Below are 25,513 nucleotides of genomic sequence, written 5' to 3' on the forward strand. Positions count from 1 at the left end.
TGGGGGGAGGGGGTTAAACAAATAAAAAAATCATCTAAACAGTCGGAATCGGATGAAACTTATAGGTAATCAAGTACCTATAACGTTTCAAATCCAAAAAATAATACCTCTCATTGGATCCTGACAATGACGGTTTTTTGGCTTACTTTCATCGATTCACGCGGGACATCCTAGAAAAAAAAGCGTGCGAACGGGATGGATATTTTTTGAGGTCGGTGTTTTATTTTTCTGCGTGTGACTACGACGCTCTCGAATTACTGAATACTGTATGATATTATAACGTAGGTATAGTGTTATAGCGTCGACGGGTCAGCGTGAATGATAAGTCGTAATAGTACTATGATGATGGAACGAGACAGCGAAAACGAACGACGACATGACGTGGTGACTCGTAAGTCGATACGTTCCCCCGGGTGTGAATTACGATATTGGACGAAGAATGGAATGGAAAGGATAACGAAAAAAAAACTAATGCGCGTAGGTACCTACCGATTATTATATATTATATTATACGATATTACGGTAAGTATATTAAATCCTACGATGTGATACGACCACAATAACGCCGATGAATAGCGTCAGACAGGAAGCAGGAAAAATCGAAACGAGAGACGACGATCGTCATAAAACGATGAAGGGATTGAGGCGCGGAGCGGTTCACGAAAGATGTTTTTTCTGGGGGATGTTTAACCGTTATTAACAAGTTGTTACCGTCCGTTTTGTCCGACAAAAAAAGTTTATATATACCTACCTAATGTTATTTGGGGGTAGCTTTGGCTTACTATATATCTACGTCTACTAAGTATTACCTATATAATTATAATTATGGCGTTTCGTTTGTGCGACGGTCGTGGCTTTTTTTTGTGATTTTGGTTTTTTTATTTGCGATTCGATTTTCGCCCGCCGGCCACCCACTTGACTGCGGGAGTAAGCCGGAAACGTCGTCGACGATCACGACGTATATGCCTGATGCATAACAGCCGACTTGTGCGCCGTCTGCGGTTGAAGTTTGGGATTGGTGCACGCCACCTGCGCGTTTTTCCGGCGCTGTGGCATGGACCTGATGCGCAGACACAGGTACGCGGACACAAGACATGAAACCAGCACGATGCCGAGCAGGACAACCAATGTGGCGGAGAAACCGACCGTGGTCATGCAGATCATTGACGAACCTGGTTCAACGGTCCTGGTGGGGAAAACCATGGTGTTGGTGGCCGAGCCGTTTGTCGAGTCATCGAGCGCGAACGTTAGGTCACCTGTGGACACCACCTTAATGACACGGTTGACGCCCACGTCTTCCTGTTCATCGGATGAAGCAGTGCTGGTGCTGGAGGTAGTGCTGGTGGCGGCCGACCGACGGTGAAGTCTTGGGCGGACGCGTCTCTCATCTCTGGGATGGGCCGAACCGATGCGTGCATATACGTCCAGGGGCGCGGGTGGCGGACCGTACTCAGCGGGACCCTGCACCGCCGGATGGTGGGCAGATAGCAAGTTACCATGCTGTGCGCTGAGTATGGCGTTGGAGTCCGAACACTGGTCCGGGCACTGGTACCGACATATCTGTATGGTACACTGGAAGTGAACTTCCATCGAGTCCGGGAACTTGAATGCCTGGAAGTGCGCATATGAAAGCACGGACGCGCTTGCGCCGAAGTTCTTGATCTTTGTGAATCGGGACATGAGTTTGCCGCGGGTCACGCAACCCTTCTGGTCCACCAGCTGGATGGGTGCCCGTTTTCCATCGTGAGCCATGCAATTACGCACGAGCATGTCGAACTTGGAGTCGTCGTCCTTGATGGCCAGCACCATGGTCATGGTCTGTCCAATCTTCACCAGCCCAGAGACTTCGGAAGCCCACGGTCCCTTGCCGACCTTGTTGGAACAGAAAGAGAAAAATAAATAGAGAAAAACGAATCGAATGTCATTGTATGTATTAATGATAATAACTCGTTATTATTCACATAACGGACAGAGTATGGATCCAGAATGTCTGGGTGTCCAGTGTTTTTAGGATAAAATATATGAATGTGCTTTGACCTAGGATTGACTTAAAAAGTATTTTAAATGGATGTCTAGCCCGGACTTGTCGTCACCTCAGTCTTATAAGTACGTAACATCAAAAAACTACAAACATCGCGTTTAGCTTCATTTTTAACCTTGTTTTGATATTACAGTGAATTTATGTATTATTAAAACTAAAAAGGTAACAATATTGCCTGTCGGATGCAATGTTTTCGGTATTTTTATTTTGAAATGAGTTTTGAGGGTGTGTACAATATTAAAATTTAAAAACACTCATAACCGACTTAAAAATTATAATTTCGTTATAAAGACATTTCTAACAATATTATTACCTAAAGGCATATGACATACAATATACGGTTTGATATAATAGCTGACCACTCTGATAGGTGTAAAGCTAACGATACTATTTGTGAACTTCCGAACGTTAATTTGCAATGTTACAACTTACACACTGTACTTGACGTCTTCAAAACAACACTTAACAGCTACACTCGTATTAATTGTAACCGACTAACCGTATGTTGGTTTAAAATTGAAATATTAAAAAAACAGCAATTTGACCTATTATTGAACGTTATCTGCGATGCTATTTCGTCCGTTTTCTATGTCATTTCAGCTATGATGCTAGTTGTACGAAGTAAAACAGTATAGTTTAATAACGAAAAATAGATCATTGAAAAAGATAGTCAAAATCTCGGTTGAAACGTAGTACCTATAGATACGACCCGTATATAATAATATATTATAACGTATCTGGTGTAAATGCGAAACTCATGTGGTATATATTATTATTATCATGCATTTTCGAATACGTACTCACGATATCGATGGTTAAATTATAACTGTAAACGGCATATAATATTGGCTACACGATGTATAATTATATTGCGCAAAATTGAAAATTTATATTTACGCTGCAGTATATTATAATTGATATGTAGATTGTAGGTACCTACGTTTAAAATTTGCATAATAAAACGGGTATTTGATTTTAGAAAATCCAGTGAAGGAGATAAAAATTATCACCCGATTTAAACACAAATGGCACGTCGGCGATCGAATTATATTCGTACCTACATCGTCGTATTATACTAATCAATAATCATATGCCGGCCGTTTGCTATTATTTACATACTATTTTCGTATAATCGACTTGCGTGCGCAAAATTAATTAGTATTCATTGAGTTGAACCACCACAGTAAAATAACCAGCAATAATAACGCATAATCACAAATTTCGTTTTGGCGACATTAAAAAAAAAAAAAACCCATTTGGAATGGTGCTATTACAGATACATGTGTATGTAGCCTATGTATAAACTCGTATATTATAATAAATAATTTGCAAGATAAAATATCTGCAGTGGCGTCGCGGGAGAGGGAGAGGCGATCATTTTGTTTTTAGCGATTTCTCCACGGCCGAAACGGATGAGTGAGTGGAGGTATTATACACGAGGACCTAAATATGACCATATATTTTATAATATAACTAGCTGAATTACCCGGGGAAAAATGTGATTGTTCAACTCCTTTTGAGTGTAACACGCTGTGGAAGCAATGTCTTTTTAAATGAAAATGATATTATACTTTAATGTATAGCCATCCCGACCGGCGTTGTCCGTAAGATTCGCTAGTGATTATGAGAGCAGTATATTATCAGGTAGGTAGGCAAACCCCGTGTGGCTTGTACGTAAGTGTATAATTTAACTGTAAAGTATTAAAGTTATACCTAGTTTGTCGTTTTACTTTTCAACCTACGGCGGATTAATACAAACAATTAACACAAAATCCTCATATGATCTAACCTAACCGTACGAAAATGTCTATTATAGATACTCAAAAATTACGATTAATAGTCATGAATTATACAGATGATTTTTTTATCGTGTACCACTCAATAAGACAATATCTTAGGAAATATAAAAATAAATTTTAATATTTTTTTTTAAACATACCTAAAATTGTACATTATTTATCTAATGACTATTAATCAGTATTTATTCTTGAGCTTAAAACAAAACAACATAATATTCTGCTTACATGTCACGATAGAATAATCGTCGGTGGGTGATGGTCAAGGGAGGAGGGGGGCAAACGTTATACTATACTATTCGGCGTCGACTAAGACTTGACAATTCGGGGTCGCCACTGCAGATTACACTTGCGGCAATCATATTATATTACACTAAACCACGACCGCTGTTGCGGCTAAAATGGTCGCATCGACATCTTATATACTATTAATTATCGATGGCATAATAAATTACTTGTATCTGCATCCAACATCCGACGTTGTCACCGGCGAAGTCAGCTCTGACCACGTCCAGCATGTCGACCGGGAACGGCCTGAAGGTGACGGACTTCTCGTACTGGTCGTGCCACGTGCACCGGAGCTTCCTGGCTTGATCCCAGACCTCCTGCACCTGTGGGTCGTACTGAATGACGACGATGTTCTCGAAGTAAGTGCCGGATCCGGAGTCGGCCCCATACCCATATAGACCGTTCTCGGTGTTACCGGAAGTTCCACACGCGTGCACGCCAATCTCAAAGTTTACGGACGTCCGGCCTAGGCCTGCCGGCAAGTGTACGCAGTTGCCGTTGCTGTAATGGCCCTTGCTGAACACTATCCCGTAGAACGGTTTGTCGAAGCTCAGAAACACCTTCATGGAGTTTTTCTCGCACTTGACGTCCAATGACACGATCTTGGGCATGTCAGCGGACGCGCTGCTCGGCCACGGATCGCCGAGCGCGTTGCCTACCGGACCGGCCGAGTACACCTTGTCCATGGCCTCGGACTGTTGGGCAACTAATTGCTGTTGCTGTTGCTGTTGCTGTTGCTGTATGGATGGTGGAGGCGGCGGTGGTCCATGGTAACCCACGTGATGGTGATACTTGCCGGACTGTTGTTGAGATGGTGGTGGTTGAGACTGCTGCTGAGGGGGTGGCGGCCCGCGATTCAGTGGTGGGTGGCCGCGAATCGGTGCCGACTGCGGTTTCAGGTAGTTGTGTTTGGCTATGGAGCCGGACGCGTCCTGATCGTCCACGTCGTCACCGGTCTCCATGGCCAGCTGGTCGGGGTTGTGTGCCTCCATCGCATCATCGCGCTTCTGCGCCGGCGACTGCAGTGGCCCGTGCTGCAGCTGCAGTTGCTGTTGGTCTGACTGTTGCAGCAGATCGTCAATTGATTGCGATGTCCCGGAAACGGCTTCGACGACGTCCACTTCTTCCGTCATCTGTACGCAGTTCGCAAATATAGCGAAACAAGAAAAAGAAAAAAAAACGAAACAGTGAGAACGATGAAAGGAAAGAAAAACAATTTCGAAAATCTCCAGGAATTTATTATTATAGTACCTATATAATATAATAGTATATAATATATTGTTATATCCCAAAATGATACCACTTTCACATGGACCAAAATTAATAGAAAATATAGTGGCCCACACTATATACAATATGCGTAGATAAATACATTTAATATGGAATGTTGCATAGGTTTTAAAATTATATTTCGAAAATTGCATTATATTATATATTTGAATTGCGTATGCATTGATGAGATTTACATAAAATCTTCGGGACTATAAAGCGATTGATTAAAAAAGTATCAAACAATCAGTGCAAATATGTCGTATGCTTAACAAAACATGTTATATTTAAGCATCTCTAAAAATTAGTTCCATCGATTCAAATTATAAATTAATAAATTAATAAAATAGCTTTCGAGCCAATATACTAGTCATACTTGACAAATACAACGAACAAATAATATTGTTGGGGTGTAACTATTAGTTTCGGTTCTATCTTGTTGCGCCTGGCTAATGTTAATAGTTAATGATTACCTATAAATACTTGGACGTACTTGCAGGAACATTATTCGAGGGTCGTTTCCGGGACGGACTGAGGAAATTTCCAATTCCCCACGATACGTGTTATTGTATATTATAGCCATATAGGTACTTATTAGCCGCGGCGGTATAAAATATATAATATATAGATGGCGGCGATCTACTTTCGAAAAACGCGAAAGTCGTAAAGGATTCATAACCACGCGTACACACAGCATATTATATTGTTGTACATAGGTATTATTATTATTATATATAATAGTACACGCTCTGCACACCGTGTCTGGCAAACGAAAAATCAACGAAATCGTCTTTTTAGAGGGCTCTTGAAGTGTCGAACAATAATATCATATTTGCATGTATTTTACCCGTATACACATGTATTTAATAATAATAACAATATTATTAATATGACGTGTGCACGAGAAAATGCGTTTGTTGTTTGCGCGCGTAAACGATACGCGATATTATATGCTGCTTAACGGTACCACAAAGGTTACCTAACCATAACGAGTAGACAGCACTACAGCAAAGCAAATATAATAATATATATCTAAGTATAATATAAGATCTATATTCCGCAGAGCGAGTACGTATATATACCGACCGTAATACGGTATAATTGTCCATAACGTTGTATCTATATATTATTATTTATACACCGCGTGTCCCGTATCAATTAAATAGACCAATGGTATTAATGACTGCGTCGTAAATGATACGCGTATATTTTTTTGTGTCGCCACTTGGACGACGACGTACCTACCTCCATACCTACAGACATCAGCTGCAGTTATCACGGTAAATCGTTATTATTGTTTTTTTTAAACGTTTGACTTAAAAAACAAATTATTTAGTATACAATATAAGTAATATTTTTGTGTAGGGGTACTCACGCTGTACGCCAAAAAGCAAAACATCAGTGACAGTCTAAGGATCATTTTTCGTCCGTGCGGTTTTATTGAATGATCTGAAAACATAAATAGGCAGATATAATAACAATATTACTATATGTTATATAATATACATGCAAATAAATATATTATAAACGACAAGCGAATCAAAGTAGGTATATACGTATCATAATCCCATCAAAATGCCTACGAATAATAATTATCGCGGTGTCTGACGGGGGTGCAGTGACACGGCCGAAGTGGAAAGTTAAAAATATGTGAAATCGATTCAAAAAAAAAAAAAATTGTCTCTCGAAAAGGCCACCGCGGCAGAATGGACGGAACGTGCGTGCGTGTGATATGGACCACAGTCTGGCGGTGCCCGTATGCAATGTAGATACAGGTCGGTTGACCGCTTTGAATTTAAAAAATAATAATAATAATAATAATAATAAATAAAATAACGATTTCCTTCCAGTCCCGGACCGTCGCTGCCTACTTTTGTGCGGTAGTGCTGCAGTTCGCGTCTTCCGTACATAGATGGGTAAGAAAAAAAAAAACCGTCAGACAGATGATTCCGGTTTTCGCGCTCGTCTCCGCGTTCCGCGGCGGCACATCCTGTTCACCGGGAAACCTGGAGAGAAACACTAGTGACACACTCGGACATATATGTGTGTAAATCGTCCGTTTTTACCAGTACGTGATCGTTAACAATGCCGGTCACCGATATACGGCACACACACACACACACTCACACACAAATATACACACGCGCGCGCGTGCGCATATCATATATATTATACGAACTGCATCGTAGTAAGAAAAATATTGGTATATTATTTAATGACCATATAAGTTATAGAGCCTACGGATCGAAAAGAAAAATACGAAATGAACTTTCTCAAACGTCTCCGAGCCGGATGGCCTTTCAAAAACGTCGACTTCGCGGTGGTATACAATCGTACATTATATAGATACCTGCGTATGATCTTATGAATTCTATGTGAACGATTTCTGCGAGCTTTGCAAACCGCCGTGGTTATTATTGCGATCACGAGAACTATTTAGATCATCGAGAGGGAATATATAATATATATTATAAATATATTTAAATAGGAATAACGTGTTTCATAATTCGATAATAATTAAGAATGAATGCGCTGCTCAACTTCCGAAATCCGGTTTTATGGTCACAGCGGTGTGCGACCCGTGAGTGGGTCAGTGTTCTTCTTAAAAAAAATAAAATAAAATAAATAAATAAAATGGGATAAAAGTCTTATAGCAGTCTCTCCCGACTAGGTTACCGTGCTACTACGCATTATGTATGTCGAACATTTTTATGGTAATATATTATATTATACGTTTAGGTCAAGTACCCGAGAGAAAACGCCGGCAGCTGCAGTCGAGCCCGGACTGCCGATGCCCGCTCGCCCGCTCCCGGCGTCGATCAGTGAACGTGATTTTCAATAGCCGCGATCACGTTTTGTTTCTACGAAACCATTATAATATACGTACCACCGCCGATTCTCTTTTATTCGCCAATCGATCGGTTTGCGCATGATGACGATAATAATATGGTAAAAATTGGCGGATGTAAATCGTATATATATATCGTATACCTACATAGATGATTATATTCGGCGGCCCGGGTGCCAGGTGCTTCCCTCGGGGTTTTCTGGGTCAGATTTCTGATCGATTTATTACCCCAATTCCACGTGATTGACCCACAAAAACTGTGTGTATCAAAAACACAAAACCGTTTAACAGCAAAATCGTACTGCGATGTGACGAAAAAGTGTACACCGCAATGATGCGTGTATAGGTATATAATAAGCCAACAAAAATTATAATAATATTATTATGTATACGACCTAAATCGCGTCCGATAATGATAAGAACAAAACGGGTATACAAACGAAAAATCTGCAGTTCACCCAAATGCATAATACGAAGTACATATTATAAGATGTATCGATGCCAACAGATATCGTTCGGTGCGGTTCTCATTGCAATGTATCATATTATTAAACCACGTGCGATTCCGTTTATAGGTACAAACCGACAACGTGGACGTTAGATTTATGTTACATTATAATATTATACAGACGTCAACTGCAGAATTGGCGTCCAATCGGCCAAACATACTGGCTGTACTGCACATTACTGTGACAGTGCTGTCGCAGCAGCATTCATTGTTATTCGTTCTCGCATATAATATGATATTATACTCGGTTATCGCGGTTTGTCGACTGATCTGCCATCCTATATACTCGTACACGCCTAGGTATCGTGGTCTATGAAACGTCTATGACCATGGTATACCCAGGTGTACCACGGTATTCGGTATACTGTGATCGCGGTACACACGTTGCAGGTGTCCGCGGTAGGTATATTTGTCTACAATTATATTTAATAAGATCGTATAGATCATTCCCATCGGTAAGTACACTGCATTATATCGGCACGGTGCTGCGGCTCAATCGTACACGAAACGAGACCATCATCGAACCCATTGTCGTCCGTCCCGAGTCTCACTACTCATGTTAATGATACTCACAATGTATAATAAATAATAATTATATATTATATATTATGCTCTCTGCCGATTTACGTGACCGTGCATACGTAATGCATAACCGCGCGGATCAGGCCGTTGCAATTGGTTTTTGTTCGACACGCGCATTGTCTCCCGAGTTTAGCAGCTTTCTATTTTCGCTCGTCGCTTCCACGCAGCATCCCGCGACACGGACCCCCTACGAATCGCTGTAACGCACTGCTATGAGTTCCGAGGCCGCTGCGACATCGGACGTTTTATTTTCACTTTTAAACGCGACAAAAAAAAGGTCCACGAATAGATTATTCGAGTAATATAATATTATTATTAGTGTTCGGAAGGACCGCGTTCAAAGGAACACGTTCGAATAATTTCGTTCAATTTTTAGGAACTTAACGGAAACATAATTCCTTTGTAGTGTCAAGGAATTTCGTTCATTTTTTAGAAGAACATGAACAATTTTATTCGTTCCTTTTTTCGTTCATTTATTCTTAAGTATATAGGGAATTTAAATAATTTTTAGAGGAAAAGTTTTTATAATATTTTTTTTTTGTATTATCTAAATAATGTACTATATAAATATTTAAACCTTTATACGACAATATACGATAATATTTACACTGTTTACTAAATGTCAAGTCGACTGACGGTATTATCGGTCTTAACTTGTATGAAAATCAATAAATAAAACATTTTAAAAACAAAATAACTACATAATTAAACAATTTATTACTAGAAATTATATTAAAACAATTTTGAAATTACTGAGGATCTAAAAATGTTTTTTTATTTAGAAACTAGGAAAGGAACTAGTTCCTTTCTTTAAGACAGCAACGAGAAACGATTTAGTCCCTTAACAACATGGACGTGAACATGAACTAGTTACTTTTTTAAAGGGACTTTCCAAGCACTGTATTATTATCATTGCAGATGTGTGCCTATACTATATTAGATCTTGGTAGTCGCGCATAGGTACATCGTAATTAGTTGATTGCTATTGCTATTCACGCTCTGGGCCGGTTCCAGAAACGATATTTTATGATAATTATTGGACTTATTATCATAGTTTCGATATTTAATTATTGCCGTTCGAGTCGATGAACAGCAGTACATATATAATATAATATATTCCCTATATTATGGTATCTATATGTATAATATATCAAACATATAAACACAAAATTACACAGTTATTAAATTTTAAATCGTGTCGGTGCGTCCATCGTCCATTATTCGTTCTACATACCTACTCCAAATCGCTTTAAGTATATTATCATCTAGTAATTATATTATTTTATATCGTATAATACATTATAAGCAGTAAGCACTGTATTTATATACCTATTAATCTGGACATCTCGCAGCTTGGACTTCCGACAAGTATATAAAGTTAGTCAACTAAATGTACCTATGTATTATTTCAATCGATGTTCAGCACTATTGGTTTGATACTAATTTATACACCTAGATCATGATCTTGTGATATTTGTCAAGTCACGCGTTTATCAATGAAAATTACGAAATATACGTGTTTCCAAGACTATGACGATTCGCTGCAATCGTTCAGTGATAAATAATAATAATACTACCTATATTAATATTTTCTGTACAACTATAATACCGCGGATATAAACTTGTTAGGTATATCTACAACTAACTGCAACTGACAACACTAAAAACCACTAAACATGAATTAATTATTTTGAATCGCGTCCAAATAAAAACAAATATATGCAAAATTGTTGTCATTTCAACCACCGTTACAAATATTTTTATTTAGTATTCGACCTATGTTGGTTTTGAAAAACATTTACAGTTTATTAATTGAGTACAGATTTAAAGATTTAGCGTTGCTTTAATTATATTATGCGTTTTAGCTGTTCTCGAGTGTTAACTGTTTGTTAAATTTTGTATTTAAAAATAATCAATAGAGGCAGTAAGTGTAGACTAAAATTAATAAAATAGTATAAGTACTTATACAGTATATTATTGTTCTAGGTGTAATTTATAAATAATAATTGTTTTTTAATATTTTATAGTTTTAGAAATGGCATAACGCTTGTTTAATGTTCATTGATGTTCCACTCAAATTACTATTATCAAATTGGACGCATACAAATTTACAATATACAAACATATTCCATAACAATTAACAACTGCTAAGCTGACGTTTAAAAACGAATTGATTGGTATTGCCCACGCATAAACAGGTTTTAACATCTGAAAAATAAGTAGGTACCAGCTTATTTATTGTAATCGTTTTTTTGATCGTTCAGATGGAGTTCATTCATACTGTCAGTTGCCCGGGGATCGGTTTGATTCAAAATTAATAGGTCGTGTCAAAACTATTAATAATATTTAAGTAAAATAAGATATTTTAAAAATTGTTTTTTGCTGACCGCTGTTCGTAGTTCACGAGATGTTGTGTAAACATTCGTCAATATGTAGGTAGGTTATACTTACAAAAAACTAGTATTTGCTAAAATTTAACGGCGTGAATATAAGTTTTGATATTATTCCTGGTTTTTAAACCTATCAGCCTTAGGCCTTAACGTAGTAGTTTTCAAAAATTATTAATAGATAAGTAAGTCGAAATAAATTTTTATAAAACCATTTAAAGTCTACGTACTTATATGGTGTAAAGTTAATTATTTTCCAAGATACCACATAAACGATCCTATTATGATATTGTGCGTATGTATAATAGGTGTTAAGGTGAAAAAACGACTAATTGATAAAACTTGATATAAATCAGTAATCACTATTAGGTTCAAAACCTATATAGATCTTAGAGGTCTGTTATAGACCGACAAGTTCCTCATAACGTGGTATTTTTAAAATTGCATGTTTTTAGAGATTCGCTGTGTATACCACTAATACCAGGCTTTAAAAAAACAAGTTGTCACTAGTATAAGATAGTGTAAGACATGTAAATAATAGAAATCTTACCTCAAAACTAGGAGACTGGTCTCACAAACACGTAATTCGACAGCAACTTGTTGTATTATGAAAACAAAACAACAGCACTATTGTAACACTATTAACAAAAAAAAAGAGTAAAATAAAAACTTTTCGGAAACTACAAAAAGTTCTAACGATTTAGGCCGAACAAGCAGTTGACGCGACGGTTTCAAGACGATTAGTGATCGAGAACTCTTGGCCGGCAAGAAGAAAGGATCAATAAGATCCATCCATCTCTTCGTCGTGGTTAGCTTTGCAGGGGTCCGATGATGATATTGAAACGGCGACAACGTGTTTCCGTGTCCCCTTCCTACTCCACGGCCACTCGTGATAGGTACCAGCCACTTGGTCATGACCTAGACCTCAACAGGAACAAGTCGGATGGTCTGGTTTCATCAAAGCCCGCATAGCAATTAGTCTGCGTGTGTGAGTGTGTGTGCGTGTGCGTGCGTGTGTGTGTGTGTGTGTGTGTGTGTGTGTACCGTCCCTCTCTCTTCCCGTCTGCACGTGTTGTACCTATACTACACGTCTCTCGCTCTCTCGCACTCTTTCACTTCCCATCGGCCCCTCACTCCATCTCTATCCATTTCTCCGCTGTTTCTCTACGATTTTGTGCTTCATTGAAACTATTTGTACGGATATGGCCCGATAATGCTATTCTAAGATAATAATATAACGTATAGGCACTCCACGAAAGTAGTGAACATGCGCCAAAACGCATATAGAAGAGAGAAAAGTCCTACTGTCTAATTACACAATTGTGTAAACGCGTAGCCTTTATTTATTTTTAGTTGTGAAATCTTAACATTAAAATCAAATAACCTAATTTCGAACAAAATTTTTTTTGCAAATTATAATAATAATGTAGAACGCAGGTGGACAAATATATTTCCTTGTCGAATATAGATGTTCAACTATATCCAAATTATTAACATACGCCTATATTATAATGTATATTACTATACTATATAAATATTTTTTTTGGTAATTGCTCATCAGTCATCACTGATCACTCATCAGCAAAACAGAAGACAGGGATAATTATAATCAAATTGAGAACATATTTTTAATATGTTGATTTTTAAGGTAAATATATAGTAGGTAAGTTGTAAGTTTCTTGTAAGTTGTATTTGGCATTCGTATAATATTATAGTATATAGATGTAGTCATGTATATGTATACTATATCAGACTATATTAAATACTATATGATAATAATATGAACAGTTATTTGGTTGTAGAATTGAATTTCGGGTTTTATGGATTTAATTAAGTTTTCTATTTACACCTATACCATTTGAAATAATTTTACTATTTCTTATCTAAATAATAATTATGATACTTTTTCAACAATAAAAAGTATTTTTTATTTAATTTTCCAACTAAAATTATTAATAGTTATTAAAGTTCAAAATTGTATTACAAGTATCGATTGTTACGGAATAACCAATGTTTAATGTTACAAAAATGTGAGAAATATATTTCTTTTTAGTTTTTATTGATAAAAAAATATATTACCTGATAACGTTGGCATTTGGCAATATAATATAAGGTCTTAAACTAAGTAATAATAACAATAACCGGTAACAGAAATGTATATCAGATACTGTTATAGTTGAGTATATACGACATTTATAATAATTTGTTTTTTGTACCTTCTTAAATCATAATAATAATATAATAACTATATTATAAAACGAAACATTTTAATAAATATTTTTATTTAGTCACATCACGATTTTATTCATTTATGATGTATTCATGTTTAGTACAATTATGTTGTAACACAAGTCACAATGCTAAGACAAGACTTTTTTTGGTGCCGTATTATGGATTATTTTTATAGTTTATGTATAGGTAATCCTGCAATTTTTATGCGAACATTTTATTTATCATGAATTCAATTTACTATAGTTAATATAATTAAGCAAATTTATTAATTCAACTGGATGAACAAATAGAAAATAATATTAATTCATGAGATCCTTGAATAATTGTAGCCTTTTAGGAGTATAATATTTTAATAAAATTAGGTAGGTACTACCTAATTTTATTAAAATATTTATATTTATACTTAATATTTTCTCCTTCACTGTATTTATATACATAACGTGACACTGAAGACATTGCAAATAATGACATGAACCGCCACTGAATTCTATATACCTATAAAATATCTATGAAGTGTATATTTTTTCCAATTTTTGCAATGCAATATTATAATTCTAAATTAAAAGGTATACGGGAGGTCATATTAAACTGCTAACTATAAATTACATGTATTAGCTACTTGTTAGCGAAAAGTGTGTGATGTGTCATCGACGCCGATCAAAAGAAAACAGAGTCTATATTAAATTCAATAGTATATTATATCTAGTATATAAAAATGGAAAAATAAATAATGTTTGAATATTTTTTTTTGTATTAATTTAATTAAACTTCTGCAGCTAAGGCCATTAGTTTTTCCACATTGTTATACAACGCTAAAATATATAATATTAGTAAACATTATTTATTTATTTTTATTTTTTATTTTATTGTATTGTATAATTACGCAATAATAGTGTTTTAGTTTTTCCTTTTTTTAGTTTTTAAGCATGATATGTATCAATTTATAACTCTCTATTTTCGCCACAAGCCTAGCTTACTGAAGATAGATAATTCAAATGTACAATTAATGTAAAACTGTATATTTGTTTATTTAAATAAAAAAAAAAATGAATGTTGTACAAAATAATTTGCAAATTTTCGAGATTTTGGTCAACAATTTGAACTTACAATAGATTCTATAAAAAATAGCCATGCAAATAGATCTTTGACATTTCTCAACTGTCATTATTAGAACTTACGAGGACTCTTGTGTTAGATTTCAAGGATTTTGACCCCACAAACGAGAAAGAAAAAATTTTAAATGTCTATCAATAGCTCAAAACGAGTGAAAATATTTTTTAAATGTTATAATGTATAAAAAATGATAAATAAAGATTTAGTGCACGTATCTACGGTTAATTGTTTTTACAAAATTGTTCTATGAGAATCGGGTGAATATCCAATGTCTAACTTCAATCTTTTTTTTTCCACTGACGGCAATTTAAAAGGAACCTTATGTACTCATTGAATTTTCAAATTTCTGATTTAACAAAAATTTTTTTATCGACAATAATTTAAAAAAAAAACTTTTCTTATGCCTATAAATCGCTCAAAAAGAGTCAAAATATTTTGAAAAATGTATGATGTGTAGAAAATCCCAATATAAAAATTTGGTCAAAATGTCATGAATGTATTGTTTTTTAAAGTTCCCTACATAAAGAAACAAAATCATAATCTTAAAAATCTTATTTTTCTTTAATTTCTTCTGGGAAAACTTCTAGGAAATGTTATCTTTTACCTCCAGCCCCATTCTTTACCTAAAAAGATACTAAAGTAGAAAATCGAAACATTTTTACTGCCCCACAACGTGATGACAGACACGAATTAAAAACAAATAAACTCACTCCGCTCAGAATCTAAAATTTTAAATAAATATTTGTACACATATATTTCGCAATGAATTACAACGTATAATTAAAAATCAAAAACTTTCAAATATAAATCTATTGCACGCAATACTTTGATATATTATATATTTCATCAAAACAATATAAAACTGTATATTTTAAGGAATGAAAAATAATTAATTGCTTTATAAACGTAACTTTTATAACGTATTCTTTCGTATATAGGTATATAGTAGATGATAAGGTTGTTAGTCGTTAGGTTTACCTATAGTTATTTCAAATTTAGCAGTAATAAGATAAATACTAGAAAGTTAATTGAAATTACGATTTGTATGTTGTATCTATAATATCATCTATATAAGTGCATAAAAACTAAAAAGTAATTGCATAACGCATTTAATTATAGTAAATATGGCTGTTTTTCTAACACTTTTTTCAATAGTAAAATTGCTCAAAAATGTTCGTGTAGTACGTAGGTAATTATAGATCGAAAACCTAGGCATAAATTGTACGAGTACCTATATTAAAATAAAAGAATTCTCGTTTTCTAGAATACCATAAAAAAATTTCAAAAATGGAACAGTTTTAGAATGTGATTAATGATTATTATCGCTTTAAAATGTAATGGCACAACACCCCAGTGGCCAATCTAAAACACTTATCTACTAAATTTAATGTGTGAATATAATATAATATAATTCAATTATTGTGTATAGTAACCTGCTATACACTTGAAAGTATGTCACATTTTGTAATTGAAGACGGTTTAAGTTAAGCTTTTTAGTTTTAATTTCAGGGATTGTAAAAACATATTAGGTGTATTTTACTCTTTCATATTCCTGTTAATGAAAATTCATAATCATTAATATAATATTATAATTTTATCTATTCGATAATAATATAGCAACTAGCAATGACTGGAAATCACTTAATTTTTTTTTATCATCAGTTAACATTAATTGTTCTAATTGTATTATTTAATGTATAAAACTAATTATTAATGCATAGTTGTTTTTCCTGAATTGTAAAATATTTTTCTATGTACGTGCTTAGTACTTAGCTGTAAGTCTATAAAAGAATGTTACAATACATTTTCACTTTCATTATTTACCTACTAGGTACTCAATTAATAATTTAAATATTAAAGACGTTTTTAAAGTAATTCATAAATTCATAATATAAAAACTTCAATGTGAGTGATAATTAATTTAATTTAATTAAAAATATAAGTAAATATATGTTTTAATATAATACAGTTGTAATAATAGTATAAATGCAATATGTATTTATCAATTCATGTATGTATATTAATATTATGTACCTACATATATACATGATTATATTACAAATTGCAATTATAATTTTTTTAAATAAAATGTTTTTATTACCTACGATGTTTTTAGAATAAATAAATAAATTGAATGATTTTTAGTATGAAATTGAATATTTTCAAAGTCAATTTTCGTAAACATTATGTGGCACATGTAAATTCCACCGGAAAAGACGGGTCATAAAAATGTTGTAAGAACTCCACCCGAGAATTTATTTCCATAGAAAAGGTCAGTAGTAAATTCCGCTTCTGATATTCATGTAATCGACAGTAATTATTAGTAGTTTCGGCTTTCATCTTCGCTCCGCTTTCTATACAATAACCCTCGATTTGTAATAAAACACCCGACGAGTAGGTCAACGATTTAAAAAAGAATTTGGTTTTGAAAATGGATTATATTTTCAATAAATGTAATTTATCGTTCAACAGTTATTTTCCTAAAAATTGAATAATACAATATTATGTGAATGATTCATCTATCAAATTAAAATACAAACGTTATAGAAGAAAATATAAAATAAGTTAATACATTTTTATAAAGAAAATAATTATGTTTCCTAATGATTTATTCGATTTTTGGTGGTAAAGTTGTTATACCTATTTCGATATATTAATACTATTATTATTAATTTAACAATTTCGGTATTGCAATAATGTTATTGTAGTTATATGATTTTTTGTATATTGTACTTAGTTAAAAAAAATTATTTGAACAATAATAAATATTTTAAATGTAACATAATAGGCTGTTTATATTTATTATTATTTAGTACATTAAGAACTAAATCACAGTTAAAGGTTGTAACTCTTTGCCACTGGCCTTTCACTATCATACCCTGTAACATTATAATATAGTTATTATAAATGATAATAAAACAGTAATTTTATAAGGGGTAGGGCATACAATAAATTGATGTATTAAGAGTATTAAGAACATTGTCCTTAGAGCAAACAGCACTGATGTTAGGTACGTGTGAACTGCTGAGTTTACACAATCTATAGGTAATGAAAAGAAACTATGATTAAAATAATTAACTTCATAATGTTATGCTGCCGAATATCTCCGGCACGATTCTTGAAATTTATTTTACAACGTAAAAATCGTTATAAATATTTTAGTAGAGGAATAATTGAATTGATAAAAAAAAACCTTAATAATAATGAACGATTAATTTAATCAATTAATTGCCATTGATGATTTCACACGAATGTGCAGTATAAAGATTATCAGACATCAGATTAAAGCAAAATTATTCATTTTTCTATTATTATAAAATAATATTCAACAGTTTTTTGACATGGTGTCTATAGTTATTATTTAGCACGGAAATATAGTTCTGTTACAATTTAAATTTACATTTATTTAAAATATTTTTTTATTGTAATATATTTATATACTTATTTTATTGAAATAATGATCATTGCATAGTTCGTTTGACTAAGTAAATTAAGTTTTGCTCTTCTTTGTGACATAAAGGCATAATTACTCAACAATTTTTTAAGGTTAGTTTTATTCCATTATAATTTGCAGAACTACATACGCCGGTAACCTCAACAGATCACGCATATAGGTATGTATTAATTTAGTACCTAAGTAACAAAGATTTATTTAATATTATATATTACAATTTATACAATACAATTTGAGTAGGTATATATTAGTTATTAATTATAATATACCATATGTACAGTAAACTTATACAATTTTAACGACACAATAATAATTTGGGTTGTTTTGGTTTAGTTGGCCTAATAAAAGCAAAACAAATATTAATGAAAAGCATCAATTTAAAGCTCATAAATAATGCTAAAAAATATTACAATTGCATATTTTTTAGGTAGCTGCATATTCAAAATATTTAATAATAATTTTATTGTAATAATATTAATAATAAAGTATTATATTAAAATATAAACATTTTTCTTAACAATAATAAAAAGATGATGCACACTTTTGAATATTATTAAAAATTTTGAATAATTATGAATTTAAAAAATTCATATTTTATAAAAAAAAGTATTTACTGCAAAATTTTTTTAATTTATATTTATGCACATATCAGGCCGAAAGATCGAAAGATCTATACATGACGTGGAAAATAATGAATTACATTATGCTTCAGAAGTCTCACAGAAGTACGCTTGTTTTCAATTAGATAATGTCAATAACTGTGAATGACCTAGATGAAAAAAGGCAATGTTGTGAGGGAGTGTATTCTCCAAACCACCCTTTTTCATGGACCCGGCGCATATTATATCAATGATTTTTCTTCGCATAAAGTTCCGATACCTACTTGATCATACAAAATGTTAATATATTAACTGTAGTAGCTAACATTGTAACAGGTATCCTGGTAATCTTGGTGGTAACCACAATAGTGATTGTATATGTCACGTGGTGTATACCTATTTGACTGTATAGTCCAGTACCTAAAATTATTTCATTCAACAACTATTTGATCCCATGAATTATGCAAATTTACAAAAAATACTCCAACCCACGGATAAAAAGTTATCAAAAGTAATTTCAAACAACGCAAAAAATTGTGAAAATATTTATATTACGATCAAGAAATTTGTTTTAACGATCCAAAAATGTATGGACACGACTCACGAGCAAAATAAAGAAACAAAGTGTACCTACATAATGGCCGTTTTAACTCAAGTAACGTATCCAAATTTTAATGAAATTGGTCAAACATCAAAATGTTACATTGGCCTTTCTTGCACCAAGCCACAGTTATTGATTTTCATTTTCTTTTATATTTAGGTAACTATAAATAATTTGATATAGGCAGGTATGTGTATGAGAATATAATATGTTACTGAAACGTATTACTAACGGATAACAAACGTGTATTTATAACATTAAGACCCCCACACACAGCTTTGAATTAAAAATAGTCAATCTATTAATATATTCGTCAAAGTTCATAATATAGTGATATATTATATTCTCAACAATATTTTACGATAGAAATACAAAACGTTAACTCACGTGTGACCCGTAGCCTAGGTACGCTTACGCACTCTATAGTTACATACCACATCACTTCGTGTATCAAACTCTTAAAACAAATTAGTAGTACCGTTTGAATTACAATCGTCATCAGTATTAAACATTGATTGAGCCGTATAACAAGGAGGGGGGGGATTGGGGATAACATATTAATTTCCGATTTGATGTGCGTATCGCGTATGTAACAACGACGATATTGAAATGTTTTTTTATCGATGTCATACCCATATTATTATAATGATGTGTATAATAATACAATGACAAATGTCCTATTGAAAAACTATAGGTACAGTAAGTGGTATGGTAATTTACTATAATACGTGTTAAAATGTATACCTAAATCGCCAAAATTGCGTTAATACTTGCCAGTTTATTATGAAGATAAATATATAGTTAGCCACGCGCACTACAGTTTAATTTATCCATGAGCAGTGTTTGGCGTACCTAGTTCGAACAGTGAATGAACATGGGTTTAGTTTGTGGAATTCTACAAATAATGAATAAAATGTTTTAAATAATAGGTCTATTTATACAAATATTATCATACTTATAATAACAACCATTGTCCATTGACTTAATGTCAATGCTGTATAAAAACTTAAATTGTTTGTGTTTTTGTTATAAAGATAATCATGCCAAAGTCGTAATAAAAATATAATCTATAAAATAAATATCCCCTACCAGACACGACTCTATAGTAATTTGTAGCCTTGCAGGTAACATAAAAATAAATCATTTTGTACCTAAAACCTACCTTATAGGAAATTAATCTGGTAAATAAAAATGTAAGTACCGCTTAATGATTATAATATTAAGGCGTGTGTTGACTGTTTATACACATCTTCAAATAACATAAATATTATTTTGTGTCATATATTGTCACGTATTTATAAGCTATATCGAGCTATAGTGCCATAGTGGTTTCAACAAAATTGTTTATCCATATTGTTTTGAATTAAAATAGAAAATATTATGTAAATCTGAAATCAATTTAACGATTTTCTGAGCAAATAGAAGCACTCTTTTACAATTAAGTGTTGTAAACACTTAACTGTTCTAAAGATTAACCATATCAAAAGATGGATTTAAAGTCGACAAAACCATAAAAATCAAAAATATAATAATATACTAGATATACGATTTGTTTCATTCGAGAATCTATGTTATCCCTGTATTATCAGTAATTTTATAATTAGCGTGGAAACTTAGCGTGACACGTGCATGTGCATATATGCTTGCTTCAAAATTTGTTTAGAAATATGATTAAAAACGTTGCGATATCGTCAAAGTGGCTTGAAATACAGGGTACAATACATCTAAGTAAAAATCTGCCCTTTTTTTTTTTTTTCGAATATAATCACTACATGGGAGCCGAACTGTTTTCACATTACTTAACTCCCATGCAGCATCGTTTATTTAATAAAAAATGTACACATCTTTGTTTTGGACTCGCATGAGTCGTGGTTTTATAGTACCCCCGACCCATGAAGCCTCACAATGTTTTTTTTTTTTTTTTTAAACAGACGGTCACAGGAACATAGCCCATCGAGCCCGTGACCTATCGAGCCCGTGTAAAAATCTGCCCTACCATAATCTTCAATAACCTACCCATGGACCGTCACTAACATGTAGAAAAACTCTCTACAAACGTTTCCACTCAAATCTATCCAACCACCGTAATCTTCTAATCTTCAATATATCTACTCGAAACATCCTAGGTGACCCCAGAAGGTGACTGAAACGAAATTGGTGTCGAGACCTCTTGAATTATTAGGAATCATTTCCCACTACCGCGTAGTTCCATCAATGGATGGATTCTTCCCCTAAGACTTCAAATCATTAAATACTAACATCATTTATACTTACTGTAAATAAATAATTACAGATTGTATAATAAAATATTGAAATACAAAAAATATAAATTGCTTTCCGGTAATTTTATTAAATCTTATCAAATTAATATAATTCATTGCAAATCGCATCCTGCTGCTGCAATGGTTCTCAAAACGGTATCGTGAAGATTGCTAGAATTATAAATTATTATTTAGTTATATTCATAGGTAATAATAACTAATATAATATTGTTAATCATATAACGATATACAATTACTCGCATGGGTGTAATCGGTTGGGGGGAAGGTTGCCCCTTGACATTTTATATAGTTAGAACAAAGACATCGTTTTATTCCCTTGTTTGAGCTCTATAATATAGTCTAACACATTGTTTTTTTAAGACATACTGCTTTAGCTTGAATATTAATTGTTCATGTTCATTTTACGTACCTATACAGTACTAGATAATTATTATTTATTAAAATAATATACAATTATATAATTATAATATTATACAATTATACTGTATAAGCATGTCCGATCTCGTATCTACACTAAAAGTCATATCTTTTATGCTTGATATAATAATATATTTACAATAGTTATAGTGATGTGAATTTTACGCAAAACAATTTTTCAGTATTTATCAAACAATTTTAGCAGTACCTATACCTAAATGTACGATAAAATCATTAAATTTGGTTATATTATATTATGTATTAATTAATGCCCTTACAACTTTGTTACATTTTTTTTATAGATTACCTACATGGTTTTTAAATTTACTAATAAACTTAATAACTCGGTTTAATTGTTCCATTAAAATCTTCGTTATATATATACATTTATAAAACGATAAACTAAAAATTCTATTTGGATATAATAAATCGTAAAATTATAAATATACATGTATAGGGTATTAGAGTATTTGTATAAACTATAAAGTAATACAATTAATATAACATTTATAAATAAACAATTCTTTATTATAATTAATATATTAATAATATTTTCAAATTAACAGTCTGATTTATTATTATATATTATTTTAACGAATATAATAATATATTAATATAAAGTAATAAAAAATAAAAATGTAGTTACCGTATCATGGTGTTTAATAATCACAATATTCTTATAACTTATCAGTGATCCCTAGTCATATTCATTTTGTATTATAATCCTAATCGTATGAGAATAAATAAAAAACACACAAATTTAGTGTTCACTCGGTTTTCAGAATAACGGTAAAAAAAATGTACCTCACCGGTAAAATTGTACACAGTCAATTTACGGGCCCCACTTTAAATGCTATCAAATTTCCCACCCCTCTGAAAAAAAATATTGGCTCCAAAAGTTACGCCACTGGTTACACGTATCTCAATCATTATCACTGTCATGTCCGTGCTGCATGTATCATTATTTTATTACATTATATTATTGTTTCCTCCCGCGAATAGTTATTATCAGTCACGACGTGCGCGTGTGTGTGAAAAAAATTACGATGTGTGCAGCGATAGAGTGCCCATATAATATAATAATCATAATAATCATATATAATATTATAATTCTATATACGCGCAGCATCGGGCGTATACCGTGGTATTAAATATTCTGAAGTTGGCGTCGATCTGCTGAGAGCTGCAGCGCGTACGATCGTTTTTCTTTTCCCCTTATTAATTAATTAACGTATCCGGCAACGGAACGGATACAAGTACGATACATGATGATGATGATGATAATAATAATAATATTATTATACACAACAACGCCGAAATAATAATAATAACACGCAGTCGTGTTGTAGCGATATAATTATCATCATCGTTATGATAATAATAATAGTAACGTATACCTGTGTAAAAGTACAACAAAAAAAAAGTTTTTAATTATTGCGAGTTCGCCTTTTCTCCCGCGCACGCGGCGGCAAAAATAATATCCGTATGATGATAAATAATAATAAAACAATATATATGATACATACTATATAGTATACTACACATGGGTATTATATATTATTGCTATATCGGCGGTAGGTATATACGGCGATCGCACGCGTTATTATATTGTTATTAGGTGCAGTAGTTCGAACGCGGACTCGTGCGTAACGCACCTTCTTCCTTCGAGTATAATAATAATAATAATATATGTACCTACACATATCGACGATCAAATGGACCGCTTCTATGCGTCGTACAGCCTCCGCCGGATCGTCTCCTTCGCTCGCCACCGCCGCTAACGTCGTAGTTCCGGTCGCGGTGTCCACAATGCCTATATATTATATCATAATATTATATACACCCCGCCGAATCGTACAAATTATATTTGGTACTTACAGCGAAACCTGTAAATACCGGACACCTCTCGGTCGCTGAAAATGTGTCCGCTATTCGGAGGGTTCCGCTGTTCAGAGGTGATATAACACAGTACGTAGAGTGGCCACCGTGTGTGTTTTTCCCGTCGATGACTTCTTCACGACTAGTTTCCTATTGTAATCTGATTTTTTTTTTGCAGATCGTCATACCGTATTGCCGTTGCGATGGGATGGGCACGTTTGTTCATCACGTAGGTACCTATATACCAGGTGATCCATTTAAAGTTAAACTCACTATTTCAATATACTATTAATGTTTTTGAATGTTATTTTCCACATAATTTTAAACGTCATTAAAAAACAATATTTTTCTTTAAAACATATATTTATTATTTTATTTTTATTGCCATCATGCATTTTTAATTTCTTCATTCCAAAGCAGGATATTATTTGAATTTCGGACGAGTAGCTTATGAGATAAAAGTATTTAAAGTTATCACTAATAAATTATTTGTCAGAAATTTGATTTTATAGATAAAAATACTGCAAATAATATTTTGCTTTAATTACCTATGAAATGAAAAATATATGTTGTCATTCAAAAATGTAAGAAACTTAAAAAATGATAACAACAAAAAAAATTGGATAAATATCACATTTTTCCCAAAAATGTTATTTTGCAACGACTTAAAATTATATAAGTGTCAAGTGAAATGTTTGTAGAAACGTAATTGTTTTCTAAAATAACGTTAAATTCTGTCTTACATTAAATAGATCACCCCATATAAATATATAATAAATACTTATAGCCGATAGGTATATATTATAAATGTATGCCTATACTATCTATTATCAACTTTTTTATTTCTCTTTATCGGATTAACAATCATTGTTCGAGATGATTCAATCATTATCGTCGAGTAAAACATAATATTTAAGAGTACCTAATTTATGTAATGTACCGTTCGTATTTATAACCGAAGTGTTATAAGTAATAACTAATGACTAACAAAATCAAATTTCCATCGAAAATTATTCGCAGCTCTATACGAACATCTTTAACGGAAATACACTTAAGGTTTTGAGATATTTTTACCTACTAAGATCCAGTAAGACTTTAACAAGCATCTCGAAAATCTCATATAGGAGGGGGAAGAAGTCATCAGCTGCAGGGCCAGTCCATATTATACTGCGTAGGTACTGCAATATAACATACGTTCGTGTGTGCGAGTGTAAATCT

General features: G+C 32.9%; 2 protein-coding genes across 2 annotated transcripts in view; one reads left to right on the forward strand and one right to left on the reverse strand.

The window, feature by feature from the left end:
- Nucleotides 1-290: 290 nt before the first annotated feature.
- On the reverse strand, nucleotides 291-12,532 carry LOC132940475 (uncharacterized). Its single transcript, XM_061008110.1, has 4 exons — nucleotides 12,270-12,532; nucleotides 6,770-6,843; nucleotides 4,293-5,258; nucleotides 291-1,872 (listed from the first exon to the last, which is right to left on the reverse strand). The coding sequence occupies exons 2-4, from the start codon at nucleotides 6,812-6,814 to the stop codon at nucleotides 952-954; spliced, it is 1,932 nt and encodes a 643-aa protein (XP_060864093.1). The 5' UTR covers nucleotides 6,815-6,843; nucleotides 12,270-12,532; the 3' UTR covers nucleotides 291-951.
- A 771-nt stretch (nucleotides 12,533-13,303) lies between these two features.
- LOC132941811 (basic-leucine zipper transcription factor A-like) overlaps nucleotides 13,304-25,513 on the forward strand; it is a 32,425-nt gene continuing 20,215 nt past the window's right edge. The window contains exon 1 of the mRNA XM_061009992.1: nucleotides 13,304-13,382. The gene's annotated coding sequence lies outside the window, so the exon portion shown is untranslated. The remainder of the gene's footprint in view (nucleotides 13,383-25,513) is intronic.

The sequence above is a fragment of the Metopolophium dirhodum genome, chromosome 3 (assembly GCF_019925205.1).
Source record: "Metopolophium dirhodum isolate CAU chromosome 3, ASM1992520v1, whole genome shotgun sequence".
NCBI lineage: Eukaryota > Metazoa > Arthropoda > Insecta > Hemiptera > Aphididae > Metopolophium > Metopolophium dirhodum.